At 38.3% G+C, this 20,420-nt stretch overlaps 1 protein-coding gene across 1 annotated transcript in view; it reads right to left on the reverse strand.

The window, feature by feature from the left end:
* FMNL2 (formin like 2) overlaps nt 1-20,420 on the reverse strand; it is a 144,578-nt gene that overhangs the window by 57,598 nt on the left and 66,560 nt on the right. The window contains 3 exon segments of the mRNA XM_021719068.1: nt 2,734-2,827; nt 4,841-4,917; nt 9,501-9,609. Of these exon segments, the coding sequence (XP_021574743.1) occupies nt 2,734-2,827; nt 4,841-4,917; nt 9,501-9,609 (280 nt within the window).

Consider the following 20,420-nt stretch of genomic DNA (forward strand, 5'->3'; position numbering starts at 1 on the left):
AAGCAAAGACTCCTCTTTGGTCCTACTCCCTGGTATTCTGGTCCCTAGTATGGTACTCTCTCCTCCATGGGTAGCTCAATAGATATTAGTAACTGACCAAAACCCTATCTGCACAGGCATGCCAGAATATAAGTGGACTTTTCCTAAAAAATGGCTCCAAGGCTCCCTAAAAACCAGAAAAGTCAATGAAATTTTGGCTAAAAAGATTACAGAATACACCCTTCATTATGATGTATAAGAAAAGAAGAATCCACTCACAACAGGATGGGAGAAGGAGAGAAGAGGAAAGGATTTAAAAGACTGAGCTGTGAATGGCATTACACTCAAAAAAATAAAGTCTACACAAAATAGCACTTTTCCAGCACAAGAGTAGCTCTTTGAACCTATACATAAGAACAAAGTTTTTCAGGAGCATGTTCCTGCTTTGTCCTCATTCACAGGGCTATTAGGATAATCCCTTTGCTTGGTTTGTCTACCTGGTTTCCCTCCGATGCAAATGCCTATGCCAGAGAAACAGAGCCTAAACACCCACCATCACTCATAAGTAATTACAAAAATAAGGCCAGTTTTGGATAAAGCTCTAAAAAGTCAAAGTAAAAATTAATTTCATTCTCATTACTACTAGCGAGCTATTAGATTTAGGATTACTTTTTTCTTCAACTTTTCATCCTTTTTGGTAAATTGGGATTTTGTTCATCTCCCTAAGAAGGATGAAGGAATTACCTTTGTTTTCATTGGCAGGATTAAGGGGTGGTAGAAGAGTTCAACATCTATTTTTTGCAAATAAAGTAATGTGCTTTAGGGTAGCCAGATCCTTTGGGCTTTGATTATTGTTAGAGCACAGTCAAGCATAGGACTGCAGTGTGGTACCAGATGCCCTAAATGGATAAACCATATACAATCTGACACCAGAGAGTTAAAACTCAATTCTGTGAGTATTTGTGGGCCAAACTATACATAAGAAAGAGTCTCTATCTTACCCAGGAGACAACAAAATTAACATTCATCTCACGAATTCTTGGCTTTAATTCTAATTCTACACAATTATAACTTTAGGACATAATTTGACCTGCAGTATAACCAGATGCTTCTTATAATGATCCACATCATAATAAGGGCCATGATAAATGCTTCCAGTGTGGAAAGGACATGGCATGCAATATTTTCAAATATGATCCAATGGTAAAGAGTTGAGAGTTATATTAACAGCTGTTTCTCTTTTCAAATTAAACCCATCCACTTCCTTATTCATAAATGTAAAATGTACATATTTATACATGACCTATAAACATTCACAGACAAGCATTCATACATTCTTTTCTCTAAAGTCTATTTGTTTTGGAAGGCAGAACATGGATGTAAAGATTCACTATTATTCTTCATCATTCTCTTAGAACCTGGACATTTTTTTCCCTATCTCTGGGCCTGAATAGAAAAAAAAAAAAAGATAATATGTGGTTCTCTCCATAGTTGGCATTAACAAAACGGTAATGTCCAAATCTTAAAGCACTGACTGGGGGAAGGGAAATGGCTCTGAAGTCCTGTCTAGTTCAGAGTTCCCTTATTTCCCTCAGGAAATGCACACACAACTGAGCTCAAACTTCATAGTCTCATGGAAGTTCAGGACCAGCAGCATAAAATCCTGATTGCCTCTGCCACTTATCCAGCTATGCAACCATGGGTAAACCATGTATTTGAATTTTAGTTTAGTCTTCTCTAAAACTGAGATGTTAATACTTGTGCCAAAGATGTTATTGTAGTACCAAATGATTCCAAGTGTGTAGTTGGCACACCACTAGCATACAGTAGATGCTCAACAAATATTATCTGAGATCTATTCCAGAGGCTTTCAGGAAAGAGAAGAGAGCTTGGAAGTCCCTCTGAGATCTGGATTTTAATCCAGTTTGGGTCTTAATCCAGAAGTATCTGGAATTAAATGGGACTGCCAGAATACTGCACAACTTGGCTGAGGGTCCTACTGTAACTTGGAGTTCCAAGTGCCTTCAGTGTTCTCCAAGAACTGTTTTGTAATTTCCCACCTTAAAGTAGCCTCAGACGTTAGTCCTCAAATAGGTCCACATACTAGGGGAACAAACAAGCACTCTTCTTGGTCCTATAACACTGTCCACCACCCTAGGGGAAATCGGCTACTATCTCGGCTGTGATGTTCTGTTACTATGGGGCAGAAACCTTGGTGTCCTAATATCTATGGGTAATCATTCCTTCTTTTATAGTCAGTTTCCATTTTCAACCACGCATGTCCATTGCTTCATTGTCTCTCTGTGACAAGACCACTTAGTTAAGATTAGACTCCTAAAACCAGAGTTTGTATTTGACAGGTTTTTCATAGCATTGACATCTCATAGCAAAACATTGATAGTAAATATGATTGGAGGAAAGGAACTATAATAAAAGAGTTTATAAAATTTACCTGGTGGATGATCAAGTATTAACCCTAATGAAAACCATATACATGCAACAAAACCTGTTTTCCAACTGGCTATTCCATGTTCTCCAAAAGAAAATGAGTACTGCAAATATTTTTAATTTATCCTGGAAATAAAACATCAAATTTAGACTAAGTTTATTACTTCTCTCAGTGACATCTTAGAAAATTAACTACTATATTCCTCAAGCCCTAAAATAAATGAAAAGGTAAATCATTCTCTTCAAAAATGTCCAACTATTAGATGTTTACGTAAGCATTCTTATTAAAACTATAGCACAGCCTACCTCCTTAAAGTTATCAAATGCTGATAAAATAATTTCATGCCCGCCTCTGACAAGACAAACGGCAGCCAACAGTTCTAAGACAAGGGCTTTTGTTCTGTCAAGATAAGAAGAAAAAAAGAAAAACACAAATCAGTGAAAATAACATGATGAGTCACTGTTCCTTGTAAGATAATGAGAATAAGATATTTGCCTTCATAGCTTTTAAACCTTTACTAAGGTACAGTTATATTAAAGTACTTTTTAAAATCTTTACTGACTTCTAAATATGTGATTTGTCTAAGACAGCAAATTTGGGAGGCATATTTCCCACTCCCAGTACCACAAATCACTCACTAATTAAAACTAATTCTGGGAAGAACAGTCTCCCAGCCCTATCATCTGGTGACTCAGTACAAAACAGGTGAATAATGCTTACTGGTGAGCTAAAAACAACAGGAAAAACCTGGGGAATATGCTGAAAAACAAATCCTTGGTTAAGTATTTTTCTTTGGTTTTAGAGACAGAGATATAACATTTGCAGAAATAGTTCAAAATTAATTGAATTAATATTCTATATTTCAAATCTGCTCATTTGGGGATGGATCCATAAACATCTCATATGAAAATGCAAGTTGCTATCATTCCTTCTTCCTATGCAGGAGATCTGAAAGGAGCTGGATTACAGCTTTACTAACACAAAAATATTTTCTCGACTCAAGAAAACTCCATTAGAAATATTTTTGGAAGGAGAACTTAGAAACACATTCTAAGTATTCAAAAACAATGTTAAGAAAGAAAAGGCATTATTTCTTCATCAGAAGACAACTTTAGTATTTCATCTTTATTCTGGAATAAAATCTACTGCCAACCTCTAAACAAAGACTGTTCTGATACCCCACAATGTCAATTGTCTTAAGAAAATGAATAATGACTTTCCTGCAGTGGAAGGCAGGGACATAGACGCATGACTACTTAGGATTCTAGCATCAACCCTAATGAAAACAACATTCATGAAACTAAGGAAGCAATCACAAAGCTGCAAAAGGTTTACTCAGTGGAAGTTTGAAAATGTAATAGTTAATATTTTACTTAAATAAGACTTTACAATTTGTATTTCACTTTCCAAATCAGAAAGGCCTAGTTTATAATCAGATTTTTGAGGTGAATTAATAGTTTTCAGATATTCAGTCCACAGAGAGGTATCTGATGAGGGAAAATTACACATTTGAAATGCAGAATACCTCACCAGAATGGAAAACATATTAAAACAACTAAAACTGATGAAGACAGGCTGCCAATGGTAATCTGTGATATGAATAATACATGGTGTTGGCCCTTATAAAAAGTGAATATGAAAGGAAATCCACAAATACAACTATTATTATTTTCTAATTAAAGCTATATATGTAAAGATACCAAGTGAAGCATGGATGAAGGATGGTATTTTAGTTAGCTTTCAGCAATAACTGGTGTAGCTAAATCTTTATTAAGACTGCTGGTCCCTGAGTCCTGGCAACTTGATCCTTCTCACCAAATTTAGCAGTGAGGATGCTGAGAACCAGGCCTCCAAGAACAAAAGCTTGAGGGGAATAGTGAAGGACTAGGGTTGTCACCAGTTGTCAATTCTGCTCCATGTAAGAATGTAACTTGGTTCAAAGAGAAAATTATAGCATCAAAGAGTTTATAGCCAATCTATGTATGTGAGAGACAGGATTTCACTCTGTCACCCATGGAGTGCAGTGGCATAATCCTGGGTCACTGCAGTCTTAAACTCCTGGGCTCAAGCGATACTCCTGCCTCAGCCTCCCAAATGGCTGGAACTACAGGTGTGTACCACCACATTGGGCTCTTTTATTTTGTATTTTTTTTGTATTTTTGGTAGAGGTGGTGGTCTCACTTTGTTTCCCATGCTGGTCTCAAACTATTGGTCCCAAGCAATCCTCTCACCTTGGCCTCCCAAAGTGCTGGAATTGCTGGCATGAGCCACCATGGCCAGACAATTTTAGTCCATCTTATTTCAGAAACTCACACTTGAAAGTTTCCAAAGTCAAACTTTGTTAAGTATTAATTAGCTCTCTGCTTTCCCTAGATAAGATTTAGACTTGTACACTACACAAAGAAAGCTTACCTGGGATTCTTGTTGTTCAAGCTTAGTGCAATCTCATTGACAGCATGTGGATGAGACATGACCATGTTGAAACCATACTGAAATTAATATGGAAGAAAATCAAAGCATTAGGAGACTAGTTAGGGGATTATTAATGTTGATTAAAATAATAATCTGAAGTTTTCACCTAATGACACTTACACCACCATAAATACACTTATGCTTCTAGAACATCAGTGTCAGAACATAGTTCTCTATCAAAAATTGCAGGAACACGAGGCACAGTGGCTTGTTCCTGTGATTCCAGCTATTCAGAGGACTATGGTAGGAAGACTGCTTGAGCCTAGAAGTTTGTTTCCAGCCTGGGCAATATAGCAAGACTTCATCTCTTAAACAATTAATCAAGAACAATGTTATTATTAAGGCATCGTCTTTCTATTCTTTATGAATGACCTACATGTTTCTCTGTATTTAATTTATTTATTTATCCATTTATTCAAGACAAGGTCTTGCTCTGTCAACCAGACTGGAGAACAGTGGCAAGATCATAGCTAATTATAGCCTCAAACTCTTCTGCTCAAGCAGCCCTCTTGCCTCAGTCTCTGGAGTAGCTGGGAATGCAGGTGCATGCCATTGCACCCATCTAATTTTTAAATTTTATTTTATTTGTAGAGATGGCTGCCCAAGCTGACTTGAACTCCTGGCCTCAAGAGATCCTTCTGCCTTGGTCTCCCGAAATGCTGGGATTACAGGCATGAGTCACTGCACCTAGACTTATTTCTCTTTAAAAAAAAAAAGGCTCTAACCCAGTGATATTCAACCCTGGTTGCTCATTAAAATCACCTGGAAGACTAAACAAAACAAATCACTGATTCTCCAAGACCCAACCCAGGTAGATTTATTCTAAATTTCAATGATGAGGGTCTGGCATCTGAATTTTTTTAAGCTTACAGAGTTGATAACCATAGCATCTAGTTCTTTCCCTGTGCAATGGCTATCAGGACCAAGCCGAGGAAAATCTGACTTGCTCTGAGGCATGTTACCTAACCCTTCTATTCAATGAAGTAAGTTCAATAACAGGCTCAGGTACAACTGACCCTTGAGTAATATACGTTTGAACTTCACAGGTCCACTTATATGAAGATTTTCTTCTGCCTCTGCCATCCCAGAGACAGCACAACCGACTCCTTCTTTTTCTCCTCCCTCTCAGCTTACTCAACGTGAAGATGAGAATAAAGCCCACTTTAGATGATCCACTTTACTTAATAAATAGTAGACAGCATTAAATTGTAAATAGCTTTTCTCTTCCTTCCTTTCTCTTCTCTTCCTTATGATTGTCTTAATAACATTTTCTTCTCTTTACCTTACTTTATTGTGAGATTACAGGACATAATACATATAACATACAAAATGTGTTAACAAGTGGTTGGGCACGGTGGCTCATGCCTGAAATCTCAGCGCTTTGAAGGGCCAAGACAGGAGGATTGCTTGAGCCCAGGAGTTCAAGACCAGCCTAGGAAACATAGTGAGACCTCGTCTCTACAAAAACAAAACAAAACAAAAAAACAAATTAGGTAGGCATGGTAGTGCACACCTATAGTCCCAGTTACTCAGGAGGCTGAGTGGAAGGATCACCTGAGCATTGAGGTTGCAACGAGCCAGGATCATGCTATAGCACTCCAACCTGAGCAACAAGAGTGAGACTCTGATGCAAACAAAAAATAAATAAATGTGTCAATTGATGGTTTATATTTTCAGTAAGGCTTCTGGTCAACAGTAGGCTATCAAGTCATACACAGATTTTTTTTTTTTTACTTAGCCAGAAGCCGGTTCCTCTAACCCCTGCCACGTTCAAGGGTCAACTCTATTCTTTCTCCTCCAAACTCACTCACAGCTCATGACCACATTTCCTCTTATATTGAGAAAATACAAGCAATCAGAAAAAAATCTTCTAGAAGCTCTCACTACCACATCAATTCACCCACATAGATCTGCAAATTAAATCCTTACCTCTTCCTAAAGGTGAACTCTTGCATACTCCAATCTAAGACTAACCCCTTCACTTGAGTCCTTGCTCACAATCCTCTCACCTCCTCAAGAACATCATTTGTTCATAGAAATTCCTTCATCTCCCATTTTCCCCTCTCTATGAATTCATTGCTATTAGCATAAAACATGCTGCAAATGGTCTTATATTCGGTAGCAACAACAAGAACAGCTTCTCGACACCACAATGTGTGTCCAGCTACTGACTCTGCTATCCTTTACAGCAAAACTCCTCCAGACCTCATGGTCTCTGCATTTCTCCTCCTGTTCACTCTTAAAACCACTCCAATCAGGCATTTCACCCCCACCACTCCAGTGAGACTGTCCTTGCCAAGATCACCAATGACCTGTACTTTGCTAAAGCCAACAGCCAATCCTCACTCCTCATCTGACATGACTTATCAGCAGGAGTGGACAGCATTCTCCTCTCCTCGAAGCATTTCATTCACTTGACTCCTACCTCCTGAGCTCCTTCTCAAGCTCTCTAGCTGGCTTTTCATTATCTCTCTGACATTAAACTGAGTGCCCGGGGCTTGTATCTTGGACTTGTTTACTTTTCTGTCTGCCCCTGTTGATCTCATTCACCCTCCCGGCTTTCTCTGCCATCTGTATACTAATTACTCCCAAATGTTTATGTCCAATCCAGAACTCTGCCTTGAAATCAAGACTAGCATATTCAACAACCCACATAAGATCACTATTTGTATATCTAATAGACATCTCAAAGTCAAAAAATCCTCAGTGGAACTCTTAATCATCTCCTTCAAATCTGTACATCCTGCAGTCTTCACCATCCTCATAGATGGCTATTCCATCTTATGGGTACCTAGCACAAAAACCTTGGCACCATCTGCCATTCCTCAACTTCTCTCTCACACAGAATGCTGTTGCCTTTACCATCAAAATAAACCTAGAAACTGACCACTTCTCATTATCTCTACTCCTATAATCCTGGTCGATTCGACCATTAACACTCACCTAAATTACTGCCAATAGCCTCCTACACGGTCTACCTCCTCTTGTCTTTGCCTCCCCTCCAAGCCCAAGGGCAATCCTAAACACAGGAGCCAGAGTGATCATGTTAAATTCAAGTGTTAGATCATGTCCTTGGAATCATTCAATAGCTTTCCACTCATAGTAAAGTCAATGTCCTTTCACTGGCCTATAAAGTTCTACATAATCAGGACTCCTGTTACTTCTGACTTCATCTTCTATGCCTCTCTCTCTCTGACTCATTCTGATCCAGCCAACCTGGCCTCCTATCTGTGCCTTGGGCAAATCAGACTTATTCCTTGGGCCTTTGCACTTGCCCTTCTCTCTGCCTAGGATCTTTTCCCTAATATCCCTTCCTTTGTTCCTCATTCAAGTTGCTACTAAATGCTGTCTTCACCGTGACACTTCCCTAGCTGGTCTATTTAAAACCACACACACATTTTCAGCACTTCCTATTTCCCGATTATTTTTTCTACAGTACTTAGTATTGGTTCTCTGTGTTCAAATTTTGACTCCACCACTTACTAGCTATGTGATTTGAGGCAAATTACTGAACTTCTCAGTGTCTCAGTTTCCTCATCAGTAAAATGGGGAGAGTGATATTAATTACCACATAGGGCTATCATGAGGTTTACATTACTTTTAAGCACTAGACTTGTAAAATATACCATGTAAGTGTTAGCTTTTATTTAATTTCATCATCTTTATCTGGAAGAAACACTGTATATTTTGCCAATTTACTTGACTGTCATCTGTCTCCTCTCCCTGGAAAGTATGTTCCCTGGGACACCTATTTATTCAATGCTATATTCTCAAGGTCTAGAACAGGGACTGCCTGGCAAAGCTAAATTAAATTAAATGCAGCATCTTTACATTGGGTTTGAGCCCTTTAGCTATGTACTTATTTTCCAACTCTTCTTGGATCCATCTGTAGCATCCATATCAATAGAAACCAAATCCTACTATTATATTCAAAATCCATTTTTCTAAACAGAACCCCTTCCCTGTATCACTGGTTTGTTTATCTAACTATACTTATGACACTGCCAGCTCATATGAGATGCCCCTGACTCTAATTTCCACTTTTTTGTTAGGATTAACCCAGCCCACATGCTGCACCATTCCTCCCAGTGTTTCCCAGAGGGGGGTCAGCCAGCATCATAATCACCTGAAGGAGGAATCCGCACTTGCAAGGATCCTCCAGATGTTTCTTATAAAGATTAGGAACCAGTGAATCTAACAGCCAATGAATGCAGCTTCTGCCTGTTCACCATGTAACTTGGAGAACCACTGGGTCAGTCTACCCATTCCTAGTGTTCTAAAGTTGTCTCATTATTGCCCACAACCAGCAACTTACTCTGTCTTTAATGATCACAAACACTCACCAAGCAATCTAGGCAAGTTTATCACCGCAGGAGAAAAAAGTCTTTCATTTGAATATATTATACATTACATATATTAATTAAAATATGAGGGCAACAAATTAAATCTAGAGCATTAGAATGAACCATGCCTTTCTTTTTCAATAGAATCCCATTAAATCCTGATATTTACTTCAAATATAAAGAAATCAAAGAAAGCAAGAGCTGAGTCTGATTAACTCAACTTAAAAAAAAAACAAAAAACAGAAGCACCAACATACCTGATAATTCATGATGGCACGTAAACACATGATACAGACATGTACGTCATCTTTTTTACTCACTAATCTTGAATTTTTCAGAGTTCTTCTGCTTGGCAAAGTATTATATCTACAAATAACAAGGGAAACTTCCATAAAATGACAGGTTACTTTCTTAGCAAAGGCATATGCACTTAAAAATGGACATTATTCTTTACCTGCACTTAAATAAGTTCTACAAGTTAAAACCACCACCAATAAATCCATCGCCACAAAACTATTTCCACACACTGCAAGCCTCGCACAATTCTATGTAGTGGTCATCATCTCTTTAGGCAAGATACTCATAGATAATGAAACTCAACCCCAATCACAGCATATAACAAATCAGACTGTACATGAACGTTAGCACCCATCCCAGGTTCCTAATTGGGCCAAGCTAGACTTGCAGAGGTGACTGGAGGCAACATGTGTGCAGACTGCATCTGCAACCAAGTGAGGGGTGCAACTTGGCTTACATACAGATCTCCAAATCATTTGATCTGACTTTAATTGCACCTTCCCATTACTGCACCTTCTGATTACTGCTCTGAGGAGTCCCTGCTCCGGCATTTAAACCTAGGCAAGGTCATACATTAGCAACATTAGCTTCAGCCTGTGATGTTAACCCCTGAAACCTTAATAGCATGCAAATGCATCCATAACCTGATCCCTCACCTAATGCCAGGTAGGGTAGCAGAAACTTAGAGGGAAATAAACTGATATTTCAAAATTTCAGTGTTAGGATTCATTGTATAAGATTATTATATAGGCATTGCTAAGCCTTCATTCTCCTTTCTGAAGATTTATTACAGCTTGGAAGTAATAAATAAATGGCAATGTAACAAGGTACGTGTAAGAAAGATGACAACACTGAGAGCTTCGATATGAGCTTTAAGTTATTGCCTCAGAGCAGAAACATAGATACGTCTTCTCCGCAACTCCAAGTCTTGAAATAAAAGCTAATTTCAAGTCATCAGCTACAGGCTCACAGAGAGGGTCAATGACAGAAATGGTCCACAAAATAAGTTATGGCCTTTCTTCCTCTTGAATTGAACTAATTAAAACATTTAAAGGTGTTATGATTAATATTTGGCAGCTTTCAAAAGTCCCAAAGGTGCAGGACAGAAGTTGAAAACTGATTTGATGAGTCTGTCTAAAATTGTTCAGCTAAGCAACCCTTTTAAATTTATTTTTCTGCTCAAAAAATATCAAACAGAAGAAAAATGATTCTTTCACATAAGTCTGCTAGGGAGCCAAATCAATTTTTGAAAGGTACTTCAACAAGTCACTTGCCTCAATAAACCTGAATGTGTAAAACTTAGTTTGCTAACACTAGCCATAAGAAGGCAGCTTTGTTCAAGGACTTCCTGTTTTATTCACACTTGGAAACACAATTTCAGCAATAAAAGTTGGCCTCATTCAGTTCTGAATACAAAAACAAACAAGTTGAGTTTGAGGAAACAAGTTTAGATTTTGGTGTTAGTGAGTCCACTTTCAATGTCGAAACGACGACTTTAAAGTGTGTCACTTTGCTGTAAGTCCAGCCTGAGCATACTCATTCACACACTTGAAGGTCTCAGAGATTGGTGCCACTTCAAACAGTAAACACACAGCCAGTCTGACCCAAGCATGTGTGACCTTCTTTGTCTATGTCTGAAGTTATTACCCTCCCTCTGCCATTCTTAGCTTATTTTAAGCTGTCTTGTATTTCTTTAAAGGAATCACTTATTAAGTACATGATAGCACATTATTAGAGGAATGGTTTTCATTTTTAATTGAAAGCAATGGCTACTAGGATTTTTAAAAGTCATCTAGGTTTAAGAAAGAAGAAAAAGCGATTTCAATGAAATCAACCACCCTTGGCTAAAATATAATTATATACAGTGATAAACTGTAAAAGGTATAATGACCAATGAAAACCACTCTCTAAGGAAAATGGGGGAGGTTATTCCACACAATGCCATATTTCTGCAGATACATTTTAATTATTTCAGTAAGTAGACCAACTTTACATATTTAATTGTGTCTCCTAAGAGGTGTAAAATAACAGAGTACATTCTTTCCTTTTATTTATTGATCAGCTCTTGGCCTATATTGTAATAAGTCTCTTTCTAAGAAGAAAAAAATGTTTCTGTCATTATTTTTTTAATGCAGAATTCAACAAAATTAATAAGAACAATATTCTACTTACCAAATATCAACACAAAAGGCTTCTATTTGTTGTAGTAGATGACTAGACTCAAATAAATTTTTCTGGATCAACATCTAAAGTATATTTAACATGATCTATCACATGCATATCGAATATTTAAAGAGTTTAGAAAATAAACAGTACACAAAATGTCAATAAAAACAAAAAAAATTTTATTTATTAATTATACTTTGTGTTCAAAAACAACAGAGCTAATCTTTTTAATAAAAGCTATGGTATTTGTTTTAAAAATTATTTTCTTCAATTTCTAGTTTATGCAAAAATCAAGTAAATAATAAACGGCAACATTTAAACTTGGGTGCTTAAAATAATAACATTAAAAAATGTTTTTCAAAAACTACCACCACAGATAATAATAACAAAAACACCATATCACTAACAGGTGAAGGACACCTATGGTATCATTTACTCCAACCCTTTCTTGATACAAATAAGAAAACGGAAGCCCAATGAAGTATTGTCAAAGAAGCAGTTTTCATCCATATGGCAAATAAGGGAAGACAGCAGCCAAACCACAAGTCTCCTCCCTGCAGTTCAGGACAACCACTTTCTACAAGTTGCTTCTCATCAGCAGTCTGTTGGGTTACCATGCGAAAAAGAGACCATCTATAGCTATTTGTGCAGCTAGTTCCTTATCAAATGTTTGTATCCTGTCATCCTGCTGGCATTTTCTGCTTAGGTCCTATACAGGAGTCATTTCCCTCCCTGAATAATTATTTCACAATGAAGGATTAAGGCTTAGTTTGCTGAAAACAGCAGGATACAGACATCTCCTACAGAACATGGTGCCTGGCCCACTTGGTAAGCAAGGTTTTGTTTTTAAACCATTATCCTGTATATCACTTATCAGGAAATTGAGAATGTTTTCTAACTTAATAGGAAATTTTGGAATTCTCATTCTAAAAGTATTTCCTCCCATTAAATAAATTCACCCTGAGAAATGTCATAATTCTTTACCTCTGAAAATACAAAATGTTTTCAAAGGACTCAATTTAAGATCACCTTAAGTCTACAAGACTAGATTTTAGGGACTGCACCATGGGTTACCATGTATATTAATTTATTCTTTGGCATGCACATTAAATGGAATCTGACAATCTTTGTAATTAGATATTTGGTTTACTTGCTTTATTTACCATCTTAGTAAATGAGTATACCTTTTGGAGAGGACAGGTTTTAAATTCAGTTCCAATGCGTGATGTTGATACTATCTAATATACACTTCCCTGTGGAGGTGGTTTTAATAGATTCCCCAAATCCATCCTAAAACAGCAAGTTAGGAATAATCATTTACTGGCCACTTGACTACAAGAAGGACACAAAGGTAAGGTGAACAATCTACAGGAAATTGCCTTAATGTTCCCCACCAGTCACAGGAAATCAAACCAAATCTCTTGTTTAAGCCCCAAAGGTAGTTTTATTAAGCATCTATTGTTTATGCCAAACTCCGCTAAATGCTAAGGGAAAATGAAAGATAAAGATGTTGTTTCTGCTCTGGAGGGCATACCATTGAGTTTAGGAAGCAATAGATAAGAATGCAGCCTGCCCCTGTACTAAGATGTGCTCTGGTCACAATCCAGCCCCAGCCTACCCATTGCATTTACAAAGTGATGCACATTATAATGTGTAAAATGAATTCAATAGCAGACTTTATAGACACACCCATGCAGCAAAATATGGTGGAGTGATGGTAGTCACAGCTTCTCAAAGGAGAAAACTTTTTACAAAACAGGGAATACTTAAAATCTCCATATAATTAACTGTCTCTCAATCAAGCCAGATTTGACTGAGTTAATATAGTTAGCAACTTTCTTTAAGTATATAATAGTTGTTTTTAAATGGATCCCTAGCTACTGAACTAAATATAAAAGGAATGAACAAATTATGGGACAAGTATCATAATGGTGAAGTATCAGAATGAACACAATTAAACATGAAATATTATCAATGCAGACTTAAATAAAATATCCCTGGTCTTTGAATGGTGAGATTACAAGATACTTCCATTCATAATTTTTGTCTATATTTTAAAAATTTTATAGAATGGCTGGACCCAGTGACTCAGCCTATAATCTCAGCACTTTGGAAGGCCGAGGCGAGTGGATTGCCTAAGCCCGCAGGTTCAAGACCAGTTCGGGCAGCTTGGCGAGACTGCGTCTCTACAATAAATCAAAAATTAGCAGAACGTGGTAGCACACACCTGTAGTTCTGGCTACTTGGAAGGCTAAAACGGAAGGATCACCAGAGCCCAGCAGGTCAACACTGGGGTGGCCATGAGCATGCCACTGTACTCCAGCCTGGGCCACGGAGTGAGACTCCAACTCAAAAAAAAAAATTTTTTTTATAGAATGGATGCATATTCATAACTTTACCAATAAAGAAAAAAAGGTGTATAAAAAGCAAACTCTTTCAGATGGTCTAGGTTTAGATACACCTTAAGATAGAGAGCTAGCTAGGTAACATGATCATCATGCTCTTCTGGCTTCAAATACCATACAGGATGTCTCTTAGGAGTCTTTTTTGTTGGAGACTGGTCGTGATCTACCCTGAAAAAGCAAATGTGCAGATTTCTATGAAGAGGTCAAACGCCACCACGAAACATATGACAAAATAACCAAGTATCACCAGAAAAACTCAGTTTTGGAAATCTTATTCTCTGGTATCACATGTGTTCACCTAAATGTCAGTAAGACTGAACATAGTAGTTAACAGTTTCCACAGAAAAAGGATGAGGCTAACTTACTAATGCCATAAAACTCCACCAAATGTATGAGTCACACTGATTCACTTAGGTAGGGCTAGAAAAAAAAAATCACAGTAATAATCCATCACCAGTTAAAATTCAAACAGTTCAAATGAAACTAGTTATAACAACCAAATAATGTATGTACAAGGTATTATTGCATAATCATCTTAACACAAGCAAATGATTTAATATACTATTTTTAAAGGGGTAGATAAGGCACCCTCAACCGGTTCTTTGCTACAGCCCTTTAGGCTAAATATCTTCACTTTCTCAAACATTGATCATCTTAGTTTACCTATTTGAATAAACTTTCCATAAAGACCTGAGCTTTACAGGAATTAAGTCAGTGACTCAGTAGGAGGTATGAGTGCTTCTGTGGTAAACTAACACCCTTGGCATGTGTTTTGTTACAGAATTAAATCAAGTGAAACCGGTTACTATAATAGTCTCTTCCTGAAGCTGTTACAAAACTTCATATAAAACAGAGATTATTTGAGCAGAGCCAAATTGGAGAGTATCGCTCCAATTCGCTGTGGTATATTTTATAAGCCGCAATGAGAGGCAACATCAGTTTCTCCATGGTCTCCCATGGATAATTGAGGCAAATGAGCTTTACTTAGTCCTGTCCCATGCAGTATGTCTGGCATGATCCTAGCCTCTGTCAACAGCTATGGTGCATAATATTCTCTTAACTGAGATTTGAAATCGGCTTCAGCGACAATGCACTCCCCTCGGTCTTCCTTCTCCTCACCAGTTCTCAAATCTCACTGAACAGCATAGTAGGAGGAGGGTACTATGTACGAAAAGGAAGAGGAAAGGGAGAATCTGCTTGAAGCTTCAGCTCCTTTCTGCTCCCTCCAAAGGCAGACAGACAGACTGCTGGTTTTCACTGTGATTTCAGATATTGGATTTCAAGGGTACTGTGGAACTGGAGAGGGAGGAGAGATGGGAATAGTAACAAGTTAAAATACCACAATTCTTGCCTGTTCTTACTGAGATTCAGTCATTTTACCTGAATAGATGCTTTCTGTGTTGCAGCAAGATTTTAATTTCTAGAGTTCTAAAGAAGTTAATTCTAGTAACTTTGGCCAGTTTTTGTATCTTTGTTGTTGTTGTTGTTTTAGTTGGGGGTCTCACTCTGTCACTCCAGCTGGAGTGCAGTGGCATGATCATGGCTCACTGCAGCCTTGACCTCCTGGGCTCAGGTGATCCTTTCGTCTCAGACTCCTGAGTAGCTGTGACTGCAGGGTAATTTTATTATTTTTTTGTAGAGATGAGGTCTCACTATGTTGCCTAGGCTGGTCTCAAGGTCCTCGGATCAAGCAACCCTCCCACCTTAGCCTCCCAAAGTGCTGGGATAACTGGTGTGACATCACACCCAGCCTTCTTGTCACTTTTTTTGAATGAAATCATTTTCAGAGGGCCTAACTCAACCATTTTCGCTGGCACCCCATAACAGACATTTATAGATCATTCTCTGCCCAAGTTATTCATTCTGAAGTATAACAATTCTTTCAAGTTTATAAGGAACAGTTCTAGAGGTTGTTATAACCATCAGGTCTCTCTGGTATCTTGGGGCAGAAGCCCTGAGATGTGAGGATCAGAGAAAACGCCCACAGATTACAAAGAAAAAACAGGGAATGAGATACTTATGGAGAGACTGTGACTCAATTCCTGGATCGCTAGGACTCATTGCCTATAAGTCATCCTGATAGCCTTTCTTCTGCCAGGCTGGCAAGTAGACTTTTGGGGTTGTACACAAAGATGACTGTAAACAAAAGAGAGGGGCTTTCCAGAGGCAGAGAATGGCCCTAAGTCTAATTTTTGGAGTTCCTACAATTTGTAGAAAAAAATATTGGAAAGGGGTATCTAGGGTAGGTTTTGTAGGAAAACAAACAGCATCAAATTTTTTAGGCCCTCTTCTATATCTGCTTCAAGAATTGCCAACTGTTTTTCAAGCACTAAACTAAAACTCTAATTAATACCCAGAATTCACAGATGAGATCCTATCTTGGAAGAGCTGCCTATTAGAAATCACAAACCTGATCACCTAAATGAAATGGAGGACTTTCCGACATCACACAACTCCCCAGGTTGAAACAAGAAGACACTGAGACACTAAGTAGACCAATAACAACCCATGAAATTGACTCTGTCATTACAAACTATCTACAAAAAAAGGCCCTAGATGAGATAGCTTTCCAGCAGAATTCTACAAAACGTACAAGCAGGAGTTGATACCAATCCTATAGAAAGTATTCCAGGCAACTGAGAAAGATGAAATTTTCCCCAAATCATTTTATGAAACTAACATCACACTGATTACCAACCCAGGTAAAGATCCAACAAAAAAAGAGAACTACAGGCCAATATCCCTTATGAACATAGATGTAAAAATCCTCAACAAGATTCTAGCAAATCAGATCCAAAAACACAACTCAAAAATCATCCACCACAAACAAGGAGAATTCATCCCCAGGATGCAGGGCTGTTTCAACATCCACAAGACCATAAGTGTAATTAAATACATCAACAGATGTAAATACAGAAACCACATGATTATATCATTAGATGCAGAAAAAATAAATCCAGCATCCCTTCTCATAAACACCTAGTTATAGAATGAACATACCTCAAAATAGTAAGCACCAACTATAAGAAACCCACAGTTAATATATTGATAAATGGACAGAAACTGGAAACATTTCCCCTGAAAACCAGAACAAGACAAAGTTGCCCACTCTCACCCCTCTAGTTCAACACTGTGTTGGAAGACCTACCTAGAGCAATTAGACAAGAGAAGGAAACCAGGGGTATCCAAACAGGAAAAGAAGAAGTTAAGTCACCTCTCTTTGCTGACGACATGATCCTATACCTCGAAAATCCAAGAGAATCTGTCGAAAACCTGTTTGCACTGATAAAGGTCTTTGGCAAAGTCTTGGGGTACAAAATAAATGTGCAAAAACAGTTGCATTCTTAAACACTAGCAACAAGCAGGCAGAGAACCAAATAAAAAGCACAGTTCCATTCACAATAGCCACCAAAAAATGAAATGCCTCATTATCTTCCTAACCAGAGAAGTGAAAGACCTTTACAACAAGAACTACAAAACACTGCTCAGAGAAATCCAAGACGACACAGACAAATGAAAAAATATTCCATGCTCGTGGATAAGAAAAATCAACATTTTTAAGATGTCCATCCTACCAAAGGGAATCTACAGATTCAACGCAATACCCATTAGATTGCCATCATAATTCTTCTCAGACCTGGAAATGACAATACAGAAATTCATATGGAAACATAAATGACCACGGATAGCCAAAACAATCCTTAGCAAAAGAAACAAAGCAGGAGATATCACACTTCCAGACTTCAAACTTTATTATAAAGCCACAATAATCAAAACAGTCTGGAATTGGTACAAGAACAGGCATACAGATCAATGGAACAAGATAGAGATTCCAGAAACAAAGCTTCAATTTCTCAACCAAGTCATCTTTGACAAACCTCCAACAACAACCACTGGGGAGAGGAGAACCTATTCAGTAAATGATGCTGGGAAAACTGGCTGATCACATGCAGAAGATTAAAACAGGACCCTTACCTATCACCATACACAAAAATTAAATGGATCAAAGACCTAAACGTAAAACCTCAAACTATATAAGAATCTTAGAAAATGCAGGAGACATCCTTATGGAAATTGGAACTGGCAACCAATTCCTGATCAAAGGCCCAAGTGCCAGTACCATAAGAGACAAGATAGACAAGTAGGAGCTCAACAAACTGAAAACTTCTGCAAAGCAAAAGAAACCATCAAGAGAGCAGGGAAACAGCCCACAGAATGGGGGAAAAAAATTTGCCAACTGTATATCTGACAAAGGCCTAACATCTAGGATCTACAAGGAACTCAAATGCCCTGAAAGGAATAAAAACAGCCCCATTAAAAAGTGAGCAAGCCGGGCTCGGTGGCTCAGCCTGTAATCCCGCGCCTTTGGGAGGCTGAGGTGAGTGGATTGCCTGAGCCCGTGGGTTCGAGACCCGCCTGGGCAGCGAGACCTCGTCTCTACAATAAATCAAAAAAATCAGCCGAGCGTGGTAGTGCGCGCCTGTAATTCCAGCTACTTGGAAGGCTGAGGCGGAAGGATCACTGGAGCCCAGCAGGTCGAGGCTGTGGTGGCCGGGAGCAGCCACTGCACTCCAGTCTGAGCGACAGAGTGAGACTCCAACTCAAAAAAAAAAAAAAAGTGAGCAAAAGACATGAATAGACTTCTCAAAAGAAGATATATGGGCAGCCAACCGACACATGAAAAAGTGCCCAGCTTCACTGATCATCAGAGAAATGCAAATCAAAACCACATTGAGATACTACCTAATCCTGGTAAGAATGGCCATCATTAATAAAACAAACAACAACAGATGCTGGCAAGGATGCAGAGAAAAAGGTACGCTTCTACCCTGCTGATGGGAATGCAAACTAGTGCAACCTCTTTGGAAGAAGGTGTGGTAATTTCTGAAAGAACTAGAAATTGACCTTCCATATGACCTAGCAATTGTCATTTGGGAATATACCCAGAGGAACTCAATTCATTCTACCAAAAAGATACCTGCACAAGCATGTTTGTTGCAGCTCTATTCACAATAGCAAAAACATGGAACCAACCATGCTGCCCATCAAAGTTGGACTAGATTTTTCTTAAAAATGTGGTACATGTACACAATGGAATAGTATGCAGTCATAGAGAAGGGCAAATATATGGACTTTGCAGCAACTTGGAAAGATTTAGAGCCTATCATACTCAGTGATGTATTACTTTTTCTCACTCATAAGCAGACCTTTAACAATTATCATAATACTATAAGAAAGGGATTGGCAGAAGTGGGAAATTGCCAGGGGAGGGGAGGTGGGATTGGCAGTTGAGAGAAACTGCCAGGGGAGGGGAGGTGGGATTGGCAGTTGAGAGAAACTGCCAGGGGAGGGAGAGGCACACTTCATCGACAATGGTACCTGCATGATGAACATTTGTACATCTAACCCTAAATTGTACACCACATCTTTAAAATTAAAAATTAAAGAAAGAAATCACAAACCTCTGAATATGGAAAGAAACAGATTACAGGAACAAAATTAACTGAAGATCAAAACCAAACAGAAACTACTCTAACCACTTGTATTAGTTTCATGCATACCTCAGTAGGTACCAGTAGTTCTATGTATGTAAAATAATAATGAAGTTATGTCAATGTTAATATGAGATGTAGGTCTAAAAAACTAAGAAAGATATACAGAACATTTCCTGGTAGGTACTGTGGTGAAAATTGCCCCCTGAGCCACCTACTTCATGCTTGACAATGAATCTGTCAAGGAGCACATAGTGACCACAGCATTGGCAGCAGATGCCATAGGGAAAGATGGTACTTCTGTTTTGAAAGCCCTTCAGGATGATGGCTTATGAGTCCCAACCAGGCAAGAAAAACCTGAATTTTTTACTTAAGAAGACAGAAAGGGGGTGAGGTCAGCAAAGAAATCCAGAGAAGTGGCTCTCTTGCATCTGCTGAACTACAGATTAGATACACAGGGATTTCTTGCCAGGTCCATGTTCATAGCCTGAATTACATATATAATGCATGCTAGAGTTCTGTTTAGAATAATATTTTGCTGTCCATAAACTACCCATCACAAGGGAATTAGAAAATACTAAACAAACAACAACAAAAAAAAAACAGGAGTTATAAAAATTTTAAGCTAGTCCCTCAGGTTTAGGAATATAAAGCAGTACATTTTTAAAAATAAACACAATGGCCAGGCTCGGTGGCTCAGCCTGTAATCCTGAGCCTTTGGGAGGCTGAGGTGAGTGGATTGCCTGAGCCCGCGGGTTCGAGACCCGCCTGGGCAGCGAGACCTCATCTCTACAATAAATCAAAAAATCAGCCGGGC

Source organism: Carlito syrichta, unplaced genomic scaffold (assembly GCF_000164805.1).
Source record: "Carlito syrichta isolate Samal-C Ts95f unplaced genomic scaffold, Tarsius_syrichta-2.0.1 Scaffold314111, whole genome shotgun sequence".
NCBI classification, from domain to species: domain Eukaryota; kingdom Metazoa; phylum Chordata; class Mammalia; order Primates; family Tarsiidae; genus Carlito; species Carlito syrichta.